The sequence below is a fragment of the Scomber japonicus genome, chromosome 12 (genome assembly GCF_027409825.1).
Source record: "Scomber japonicus isolate fScoJap1 chromosome 12, fScoJap1.pri, whole genome shotgun sequence".
NCBI lineage: Eukaryota > Metazoa > Chordata > Actinopteri > Scombriformes > Scombridae > Scomber > Scomber japonicus.
The window spans coordinates 9645957-9658574 of NC_070589.1; the positions used below are offsets into that span (position 1 = coordinate 9645957).

At 39.2% G+C, this 12618-nt stretch overlaps 1 protein-coding gene across 2 annotated transcripts in view; it reads left to right on the forward strand.

The window, feature by feature from the left end:
- Positions 1-12618, forward strand: part of ctnnd2b (catenin (cadherin-associated protein), delta 2b) — a 131941-nt gene that overhangs the window by 41398 nt on the left and 77925 nt on the right. For both annotated transcript variants that reach the window (XM_053330349.1, XM_053330350.1), the window contains exon 3: positions 12166-12200. In XM_053330349.1, coding sequence (XP_053186324.1) covers positions 12166-12200 — 35 coding nt within the window. The remainder of the gene's footprint in view (positions 1-12165; positions 12201-12618) is intronic.

Genomic DNA, 12618 nt, shown 5'->3' on the forward strand with positions numbered 1-12618 from the left:
ACGACAAGACAGGAGTTAAGCACCTATTTTTGCTTTCCACATACACAGTCCAGAGCTCTGGCTTTTGGAATTCAGATGAATGCTCAAGGACACTCCAGCAAGGCACATACCTTCTGGCACAAAAGCTTGAACATTTCATTGAAAGATTGTCTCCCTTCTCATTACGCCATCCTGCCATGCATTATGCACTCCATGGCCCCTCTCTGAGCAGCAATGTTCAACGGTCTCCCAAGGCTGTTGACATTTTCAACCCGTTGAATTCTCTCATCCCTTGAGATATGAGATACAGCTGAACTAGATAGAGCCCAGACAAAGCAAGCAGCAGTTAACTATTGTTCCAACATAATGCGTAATTAGGTAAAACTCAGGTGACCGGGCGAGATAAAGCACGTAGTTACAGAGCACACTAGGGTCTTCCATCTTGTAGCTCAGACTGTAATTAAAGGTCCACAATAGCCGTCCTGGGATCTGCCAGAGCTTTTCCCCTGGCTGGCTGACTGGCTGTCTGACTGCCACCCATTGCAGCAAGAAATTCATGCTATCATCACATTTCAATAATAGCTGCATCCCTGGACTTAGCATCTAGTTTGGTCATGTTTGTTCATCTGTATTCTTTTAAGAACTACAATGTGAAATGTTTCACGTTGTCTTGATGTTCTCACAGGTCCAGTATCACGTTTCCAGTAGTATGAATGTTGTTCAAGGCCCACCTTTAAAATCAAGTGCTCCATGTGGACTTGTTTATTTCTCTTGAGAGACTGATTGGAGGTCTGCCTTCATTACTGGATTTCTGTGCTGTAATAGGTTCTTGCTGAATTGTTTTACCAATGCTTTAAGACAGCAAGCTTTTACTTCAGCATCTTATTGACCTTAACTTATATGATTATTGACCTGTGACATTAGCTCTACCACAGAGGCAACAATCTACATTCAATCTCTACCAGCAATCTGTACCATACAGTAGAGGAAGCTACTATGACCCTGCTCTAATCTTATCTCAAAGTTTAATAGAGTGGATTGTATTTTAAAGAGTTACCTAACACCTGTTTTAGCCCCTTTAGACATTTAAACCATGTCGGATGCAGAGAGCAGTGACTCCAGTGCTGCAAGTGACCAAACCTTTTCTAACTGAATAGTCAGTTGAAATAAAAGACTGTCTTACACCTTCACTGACAGCCAGGATGGTGGTCCAGAGCTGTAGTTGTTTGACTAGCAAGTGTTAGCAAGGTTTTAGATGTGGCTGAGCCGATGGAGAATAACATGACAGAGGATAGAAGAGGTTATGTCAGAGTGGTATGGATTTAATTGAATTCAAACACCTGTTTTACCACTGCACACCAGCACTGCACTTTAACTACTATTTTTGGCTTAATGCTTTGGATCTCTCTACAATTCCCAGCTCTCCACACTGAGTTAATTTCTGTTTTTTTATGTCTTGTTAAGCAGGCGTTGGAGGCATGGAGTGGAAATGCAATGGGGAGTCTGGGTTTTTAACTTACATTACTTAATTTTCTCTGGCAAAAAGCCAATGAAAACTTGGGACCAAAATCATTTGATATATGCATGTAATTTACTAAATGAAAAAGACAAACTGGAAAAAAGTGGATTTAGTGATAAGTTACAGTAAATGAAATGGTTAATAGCCTAATATGATTTAATTAATATAGCACGTAGTTAGTTAATTTAGTTATATAAACCTTGCTCACTACAATAAATCTCTCCATACTTGCTCTAATAAATGGGTTAGGGTTAGGGTTGAGAGCTTAAAAGCATGAAATGGTTCAGTGCCTCCCCCTTTAATCTCATCTCATGGTAGACATGGTGAATATGGTAAGTAACACAACAAGGTAATAACTGAAGAAACTCAGGACTTCAGTCAATAAGCATTTAGTGAAATTAAATCTGTCTTGATTAAATCATAAATGCAGATGTAAATTCAACTAAGCTAAGCACAAACAAACCCAGGAAATTATGCAAAAGCAATGCTACAAATAACAGACAAATGACAAGTATTGAAAGACATACATCAAAGTGTACCAGGGACTAATTGTGTGGTCTCTTTATCACAAAGGTACTCAGTAAATTTAGCTCCTACTTATTAGCTTGTCTTTGGTAACCCCTTGCTATCCTAAAGCACCTAATAACTTGACAAAAGCTGTGAAAGTTTGGGCCATATCAAACACTAAACATGCAGTCATTTGAGACTGTACGGTGGAGAATTAGACATAAGGTTGCCATGGTTTTAGAGACGACTATCAATTGTATCACTTATGTGGTTTACAGCCAAGCAATGCGATATAGTTGCAGCTCCGACTGGGATCAGCCAGTGAATTATAGGTCTCTTTTGAAGTAATTCAGCTTGCCTGCCTTGTGTTGCGTTCCATGATTTTTTTTTCTGGAGCTTTTGACAGCCACACTTGTCCCCATTGTAGGAATGCAAGTTGTGATATTTACACACTGCTCTCTGTGGCAGTCTGGCTTTCTACCAGTTCACAGTGTGCATACTTGTAATATTCATAACATCAGCCCTAGTTAAGGGTCATATTTGGGATCTTATCTTGTTCATGTTTATCCATCTGCACTTGTAGAAACAGAATACTGCCGATATTACCATAGCAACAGAGTTTATACATCTCAGGATTCCTGCTTTTATCAGCTCCCTAACTCATATTCAGGTTTCTCCTGAGCAGTATTTGGCTTATCTACCTTATCATTATTGTACATGTAATATGTCATGTAGCCTAAATTACATGTGGAAATTTATAAATTGAACATTTGGATTCTAGATAATCATGGAATATTAGCTTATAACTGTGAGAGTGGGCCCAGTAGCAAAGGGTATGTGAGCAGTCTGATGTTCATTAATGAAGACGGTAATAGATATTGGGAGGCACACTGAACGTGACTAACACTTGGATTGAGTATGGCGAATGTACAGATTCCCACCAAGGTCATTCCTGCTGAAACGTGCTTTGCAAAGAAATAACATATAAGTAGTGTTACTCATTAAAGCTGCTTTTGCAGTGTGTATCAGTTATATGAAGAGGACCAGAACTGCTTCAACTCAGCCTTGTGATCACAAAAATGTGTAGAGATTAAGATAGTTTGTAGAAACGCTCTTAGGAAACAGGTCTATATGTTTAAAGCTACACCAAAAATATTTTGTATGTATAATGGGCCACATTATTAAGTGTATTTTGACAGTGGCCACTTGTACCCACAAACTCCCTAGAGCTTTATAGACAGTTTAAACTCATGTTTTAGATTTACAGCCGACAAATGTACTGTGTGGTAAAGTCTTACTGTTCTCCTCAATCTCATTTCAAGAAGCAGCAGGAATGTGTTTTCAGTGGAAATGCTCTGATAATTCACTGTACCCTTCCTTCCCAGAAACAACAACAGTAGACACACAAAGTTAGCAACTAGCTAGTGAACAGAGTAGAGCATTTAGAAGCTAAAGACCTAGCTATATTCCTCAGAAACTGTTAAGGTGAATGCTAATGTGCTCCATATTTTCTGGTTATGTAATTGGGCAGTTGTTTGCTACCATGTTAACTGTATTAGTGTGTTTATAATTTTCATCTGGTTAAGTTCTGCTTCCAATAGTGTCCTGATTCATACATAAACAATCAATAGATGCTTTTCCCTATTAAGTGCAAAAGCAAAAATGTAAGTTGGACAACAAAATAATTTCAAAGTGAAATTGGAGTCAAGTTTTCCAACACAGACTTGGCGAAGTGTAATATTTGTCATTACAAAGAAAATTTCCTAATCCTTAAGGATATGTGGATGAGAGCAAATAAAAAGTAAAACAAACAACAACAATAAAAAGATAGAAACTGAAGTATTAAAGCATCAGCCTTTGTTATTTTTCCTCTACTTATTTATTCAGGTTGATCCTCTTCTTTTTGTACAGCATCACAATCTACCTCATTTAGCATTACAAATGAATATTAGCATCCGAGTGTTGTCTGAGTATGTGCAAAGCAAAGTCAAGCAGCAGTGATTGATGGTCAGGCAATTGAAGGGAATGAATATCAATGAGGCTTTTGGGAATAACAAAGCCAGTCTGTACTTCTCTCTTATTGGGGCGGAAAAACTGTTGAGCATATAAAACATTTTTATGCTAATTTAAACTTTATTTAGATGCCTATAAGCTTCTCAAAAGTGCAGCGTCAGGAGTTGTGATGAGAGTGTAGTGGTCAAATTGGGATGGGATGTGAATAAAGCAGCTAAAGGTAACTATGACAACCTCTGATTAATGTATAGAAAATAGGATCATTCACTTTGTCTTTTTTTAATAAAAGCCACTAGGTTCATGTTGCCTTTTTTGTCAAATCTTTAAAGTGGCCCTGAAATTAACAACCACACTGCAGCTTTATCTTCTGAATCTAAATTAGCGTCGACATAAGCAGCAACAGCACTATTGTCTGATAGTTTCCAAGAGCTAAAAGGCCTTTGCTTTTCTTTCTCTGTTTTTTTTTTGGGTGGGTGGCACTATTATCTAACAGCTCTGTCTACAAGAGGACTGGCCATTGTGGTCAGCAGAGATAACAGATAATATGCAGGGCATGGAAATAGATGGATTATGTGGACTGGGTTCAGAATGTGTTTATTGGGTGGATAAAATTACAGGATTTTCATTTCTATCTCTGGCATTCGCTCTTTTAAGCCCCCTCATTGGATTTAACCGAGCTCTCTCCTCTTTCTCTCTCTGTCATATTCTGACTCTCCTATTCTGTGTATCCCTTTCTGTCTTTCATCTGTTATCCCTCCCTCTCTCTTTTGTATTGTATTCCCACCCTCACTCTCTACCTCTCTATGTATTTTTTTTGTTCTCTCTCTCCCTCCCTGTTTGTGGATCATATTCCCTCCATCCCTATCTCTAACCTTGTTTTTCTCCATTTTTTCTTTTTTTCCCAGTCCCTTCATTTAACAGACCAGTCAGTGCAATGAGGTGATCAGAGAGTAGTGGTTTGATTTGTACCGATTTTCCTCTAGAAATAGCACCAAATAGTCCATATGCGCTCTTTAGAGCAGTTGAAAATATCAGGTCAGAATGTACAACAGTCGTGATCATTATTTGAAATTACACAGCATTATGCTTCCCATCTGCTCTTTTATCCCACTGAAAATAACAGCTTCACCAAGTGCTGCTTCTAACTAAAATACTCATAACTAGGCTTAAGTATGGCTTAACAATGGAGAGCTTTTACCCAACTTGCTATTTACTTGATTTGAATCACAGCTCCAAATGTACCCTCATATTGACGTGTTAGTTGTAAAGATTTGTAATATGGCCCAAAAATGGAAGCAGTCAGTGTGAGACAATGTGTCATCTAGTGTAATGGACCCAATTTTTTGTTAAGTAGCATTAGGTTTTATTTTAGACACCTTTACTTGGTGGAGCTCAACAGACGTTTGCTGTCCTGTATAACAATGCTGCTGTTTAAACTATAAGCTTCTGTTGCTGATCTCTCTGGGCAATTTATACTAGGAAAGCCAGTAAAAGTTAGCAAAATATACTTAAGAGTGTGTTTTGCTGTTTTGCTTTTTCTGTTACCCTCAGCACATTAGACTTAAAATACATTTACACTAAACCAGCTAAATCTGAACTCATTGTATAGTTCAAAACAACACAACCACATTTTCAGGTTGTTTCTATAAAGATCTCTGTCCACACTAAGGAACACACACGAAGCCTCAAAAATGTCTGGAGAACCAAGTCACAACATTGTCCGAAATTTGCCCTTTCAGACATCAGGCGATTGTCTATATCCATGACACTTTCTTACCTACTGACCAATACTCTGTTTGGTTCAGGTGAGGGGTGGCGCCTGGGTAGGGTGAGCAGGAGGCAGCACATGACGCAGAAAGTATGTGCGAACACGAAACTGGTTCGTAATTTGGTCAATAACAACCGACTCTTACTGTTCCTTGAATCAGTCTGACGATTTCAACGTTGGCCTTCACCGACAGAAGCTCCCAAAGCTTGTAGTCTCTCATGGTACACATTCTTGTTGGCATCTTCAGCAACCTTGGATATTTGTATATTCTAATTTCGTGCCAGTTGCATGATAGAAACATCGTCAACATGATGGATCCACCCATGGGCTCAATCAGTGAATATGGATTGGGAGTTGTGCCATTTAGGAAAATATAAGTTATCAAATACCCAGCATTAATGGATTTGGGCGAAAAACATGAATTGAGAGGTTCCTATCTCTCAGTTTGACTTTAACCCTAGAAAGTTGAAGCTAGATATGATCCTAATTTGGCGAGGTCAGTCTTTGCTGGAGGCATTTTGAAATAATCCAGTAATATCAAGGAGCCACACTGTCTTGTACATGTGATAAACAAACAGTCCTTCAACTGGGAGAACATTATTTAGGATTAGCTACCTGACATGTTTGGATTTCGTGGTGAATGAATACAAAATAATACATTCAGGTTGCTTTTCTATATCTGAAGCGCTGTCATGGTCTCCAGCTATTCTCAAATGTCTGAGCTCTGAAACATAGCACACACCAGACCCAACATGCCACCTTGTATACACACAAACTAAGCCACGCTCACACATGCACAGGACATTATATCGTTAGCGGTGATGAAGTGCCGTGCCGTGCCTCGACCTGCAGCAGGCGAGTTGATCACAATGTCAATTAGTTTCCTCTCGGCCCACTAATTATACTGTCACATTGCATTGATGCACTGTGGAGATCCAATGGGGGAAAAACACTAACTCTCTGTGTTTCCTGGGCCAAGAGGTCAATGAGCTGTTTCAGATACTGAGGTGTGATTAGATATACCTGGTGGCCCGGAGGAGTAGGGATAGCTTGTGTGGGCAAAGAGGAGGTGGCGAGACCGAGGAGAGGTAAAGGAGGGTAATAGTGCAGGTCAGCCATTATTTTTTAAGTTGGAGAATCAATACCAAAACCACCCAATTAATGAACAACCATATCACCATTTCCAAGAGCCTCAAGCAATGTCTTTAAAGTACTTTCATTTAGTAATAAAATATTCCATATAAAACACAGAAAAGACAGCAAACGAGGATGAATCCTAATGACTTTGAATCATCTCCCAGACGAAATTAGACGAATAAGTATTGTACAGACGTTCATGGTTCCTGGATGATATATCTTTAATGTCTTAATACCATCATCCAACAGCCTCAGATGTACAGTACCTTGTGTTAAGTACTATTTAGCAAATGTTACCACAAAGGGTCAGTGTGGTATTATAACAGCTACACACCAGCATGCTAGCATTATCATTGTCAGAATAAAGGCAGGTAGCCTACAGCCTCGAACAGCTGCTAATGACTGTCGACTCCCAGTCTGGTTACTTGATAAACAAGACTGATGTTAATTGAATATCATAAATTGGTGGTGATTAATTCTCTGTCAGTGTCCGTGATTGATTCATTGACTAATTAATAGTCTTAAAGCAATAGACTGACCTTCTTTAGAGCTGAAGGCCAGACACAAGGAAAAGAAATGTGAGCTTTGTGTGATCACAGTGACTCTGATTCACAATCCAATTCAGTTGTGTTGGATTAAGGATTGTTCTCCTCTAGTCTAGTCTCGTTTAGCCTGTTCTCCTCTACTCTGTTATGTCCTAATCCAATTCTGTTCTTCTTCTGTGGTCTTTTCTTTCATCTTCTTTTCCTTTTTCTTTTCTTCTCTTCTCTCTGTAGCATTATCTGATCCCAATCTGTCTGCTCTCGTGTGTTTCGATCCTCTCGATAATATGAACAAAGTCTTGTATTTTCCCTCAGCCCAAAAAAAAAAGAAACCTAAAGGTCTCCGGACTGTTTTATATTCCAGCTCTCGCCCCTGCCAATGTGACCACTTGATGATAACACCACTTGGCCTGTTCCCTCACAGTTTGCGGTGAGGTTTCTATGCGAGCACTCAGCTTGAATTTAGTTTTACCTACATCACATCCAGGGCATTGGTAAATAACACACATTCACCTCTACTTCGGCTTTTTCAAGAGTAGAGAGGCAACGTTTTGACACCGGTAAGTGCAGGAAAAGAATGTGAGGGCCAGTCTGCCCTTTAAGAAAACATTGACTCAGCCTCTGTCATCAGTACTGGCTGTCTGAACCCACACTAGTGATAATAATCCTCATCATAGTGCTCTATCTAAGGTGTTCATTTGATGTAAACACACTCCACGCTCCAAGACACCAGGGTTCTGCATGTGTGTGCCCCTTCTTTATGTAACATGCGTGTATATGTGTGTGTGTGTGTGTGTGTTTATTTATGTGTGTGTGTGTGTGTGTGTGTGTATTTATTTCTGTGGGTATTCTTTGGTCTGATAAATGAGGAATCTGCTGTGATGACAGAGGGTCCCATTAACATGTACCGCTTGGCTCCCCTCTGCAATCCGTCACACACATACACACACACACACACACACACAGAGTGTAGGTAATCAATGGGATGATTTAATAGCATCTGTTCTGTGTCCGCAGGGAGTGAAAAGCATTCATTGCTAGGTTTATCCATGAAGGCTTTAGGTTACAGATATAGAGGATTTCATACCTAAATGTTTAACATCTACAATATTTTTAATCATGCAGTATATTGAGATAGAGAATATTTCTACCTGGTAATCATATTCAAAAAACACCAAGGATGATACATTTATATCACAGCTGTTTTTTTTTCATTACTGAGGAAATGGTGTCCGCTTCAGGAAGTTGCAGTATAAAAATAGTCATACTGAGCATCGCCGTCAACTTCCGTCTAAAGTACTGGCTTGGAACTCCATGCTAGTTTTTGTTTGATGTTGATAGACCAAGTAAAAATAGAGACAGGATGATATAAATTTGATATAAAGATCATATTTAGCCATGCGTAAAAGAGATTGGAAAAAAGATGGGATGGGGCAGATGTTGCATTTATTTTATATCTTCGTTGTCTTTTGCCACGTGACGAAAAAATGTCTGGACATTTCAGAGACGGGAGGGGGGCCAACCAAGCAGAGCACATGCAGAGCAGAGAAGCAGGAAGAGAGACATGAGAAGACATGAGCTGAGATTTTGATTTGATTTTGAGTTTTGTCGGGAAAAAATAAGCAAACACTAAACATAAACCAAGCCATCAACTTCTTATTTAAAGTTGAAGACACTATTTGGACCGATGGAGCTTTTCCAGCTGTATTTCATTCTGCAAAAACACCAACATGTACGCAGCAAAAAAGGAGGAAATGGGCAAGAAGTACAAATAGGTTGTCATTTAAGTTGGGGAACTAAACAAATTCCTTGGTCTCCTCATCTCTTCCTCTCACCACACTGTGATAAGATATTTATACTCAAGCCTTTTATTGATGACATTTGCACTGCCTGCCAAGCTCATTACCACCCAAGGAAAGAATTGGCAGTCCATGAAAAGAATGGTTGAGACTAAGGCGAAAACTGGCATGGCCTAATATATGAAGGACAAGCCAAAGAAATGAGGGATCAAACTTTTTTGTGTTTGCTGAGTCAAGCAAAGGTTATGCCATCAATTTTAAAAACGTACCATGGCAAATCTCACACATCCGGTCAGGAAGATGAAAAATAATAATTGTCAGGGTATATAGATGATGGCCAAAATAGCCTATGGTATTTGTGGCAAAATGAGAAGAATGATATCACTCTCATGTCTTTTAAAAATGCTTCATCATTTAGTTCACTTAGGCCTATAATGCCATTCATTGCGGCAGATTTGTTTTTGCCACTCGTTGGATTAGACTAGAGCCTTTTTATCTCAATTGAAGAGCCTCACTGTTTCAACATCATTTATTTCTAGTAGTCCACTTCTTAGGCTCCCAGGTAGTGCATGTAACCAACCTCTGAGTAGCACCATCTTAATAACAAGTGTTTGGTCATCTAAAGGTTGAGGTGGGCGCACATATGAGATGCATTCAAATACAACACTCCATCCACTTGAGTCCGTTTGATTTAAAGGGCCCCAAAAGTGGACGCCTTACTTTCCAGGACATCTCAAATCAAGTGCCCCACGCTCATCAGAGGAGCACTGAACACAACACAGTGCCACAAACTCTGTACGAGTGTATGATCAAGTGTGTGGGTCATCATGTAAGGTCATGCTGCATTGACTTGTACTTGTACCATACTTACTGGCAGCTAATTATCTGTTCTGGACGGTGCCTCAGGTCAGCTTGTGTCATTATACAGGCTGTAACAGGGTAATGCTAATGTTAGCATGTTAGGAATGATCTGCAGTATTGAATTAGCTGCGAATAGCCCCAGCGAGTCGAGCTAAACAAAGATGGACAGCACATTGGTAGGCATAGAGAAGGGTCTTGTTTGTAGTGCATAGTTTGTCAATCGTTAGAGTTATATTAAATCTTACTGACAATAAATGAGAAAATGATAAAATCTTCCTGTTACAAATGAAAAGACTAATCTATAAGCATTAAAACCAACCCTTCAATTCAATACTATTCGGGGTTTTGCTTCTATAGACTTACTTTCTTACTTATGATGACTGACATGAATTAATGTCTTAACTTTCCACAGATTCTGGTGTGTAAAAAACATTAACTCTGCTAGAGACTGGAATTGGGTATGCTTGTGAATACAATCCACTCCAAAGTATCATTTATTATTCTGACAGAGTTCCTGACCAACGGCAAAATATAATGAATGACTTAATTATATAGATGTTACAACTCATAAACACTTACAAATAGCAACACCAAAAAGAGGCAATAAGCTATACAGAACTCCCCTTAAAATTAGTTAGTTTAGTGCTAAGGGCAATTTAACACTTTCTGCAGTTCATTCTTTTATTTTTAGTGTATTCTTGACAATTGGTATTACAAGTTGGACATAAATCTTAGTTACTTAAACCAACAGACATCTTCAAAGTGCTGTTTGATCATCTGAAATGCACTACCTGTTGCCTCCTTTCTTAACACTTACATGTAGACAATTGCGAGGTGCAGACAATGATGACACACCTTGAAATACACCCAGAATGGTACAACAGCACGATCCTCACGGTCCTGGAATATCAAAATCCACAGTGGGCCTGTATCTAAAGCAACTAATTAGATGCAAAGTTGTGAGATAACATCGCTGACAAAAAATATTGATGCAAACCTTGATGTCAACTTTACATATATCTGCACCTCTGTACAAAACAGATATATATGTGTGTAATTTAAACAAAACTGAAAGCAAAAGTCATCCGTCTAACCAAGGTAAACATGGTTAATCATAGTGAGGGTTTGTTTGACTGCTGGCGACAATAGATCCACACCCATAATGATTCCTCTGCTGCAGGGCTAAAATATGCAGCTATCCCTGCTTTTATCTGTCTGTCTCTGAAGATATCACATGAGCTTCATTACAGGACCTGAACTGATTGATCCCTTGCTCATAGAAACTGGTTTAAACTGAAAGGGCCATCTACACCTTCTGTTGAGACTCTGTAGAGTGTGTGTGTGTGTGTGTGTGTGTGTGTGTGTGTGTGTGTGTGTGTGTGTGTGTGTGTGTGTGTGTGTGTGTGTGTGTGTGTGTGTGTGTGTGTGTGTGTAGTTTTTCTTCATGTATTGTGGTCTGTTTTAGCACGCTGTCATATTCCCAGAGTTAAGATGCTTTTCCAGCCCAATTTACACTGATGTTTTCTCTTCCTAAGCAGCCTCTCATTGCTCTTTTAGAGACGTTTTTTTAAAAAAAAATCTCAAATCCCTTTGTGCTCCATGAAATCTTTTCTATGACAGGATAAGGATAACGCCGTTGTTGGAAGAAATCCTTGTTTCCCCAAAAGAAACAGCAAAAAAAACAGCCTCATTTTTTTAGTCTGACAACAATGTATCTTGTATTGTATCTCATCGGCTCTGATGTTATCCAAAGTCCTAGAGAATTTCCCCAAACCACAGTACACTACAGTTTCTCATCCTTCAGCTACACTGTGATAGAAAACTCTTCAAACCAGTTTGTTCCAGTTTTATTAGACAATACTGTAAGGTGGAGATTGATGGGGAAAAAGATGGCTTAAGGCATGTGAGGGTAATGGCAGCACTGTTACGGTGAAAGACTGACAAGCTGAGGCACCAACAAACACAACAAAACATGCTGCAAAATGTGTTTCTTGCTCACATTTCTAACCCTGTTTGCTTTCTGTTGTTTGTCTCTTGCAGCTCAGCAGATGAGAAATTTCGCTGGAACAACCAAGGTAATATTTCCTCTAAAACCCTCTCATACATTTTGTCTAGTCCTCTATTGTTTGCATTCCAGCACAGTACATTGCTGACTCTGCTTATTACATCGGTAGGCATTGTAAAAAATCCCCTATCGCACATTTACAATATATTGATTCAATCCTGTACAACAACTACGGTGGCTGCTGTAGTTAAAATAGCCAATCAAACTCTCTCCCTGCACAGAAAGAGCCTCGTCGAAACATAAAAAAGCCCTTTCTCTGTAGCTTCTGAAGCGTGCATCGCCCCTTCTGACAGCTGAGTAAAGGTCAAAAAAGCATTTGCAAATAATTCTCAGCATTTAGTTGAACCAGTTTGGAGAGCCAGATGGGAGTTTTTTTTTCTATAAAGGACAGCGAGAATCAATGAGCGTGAGGCCTTTTTAAAAGATTT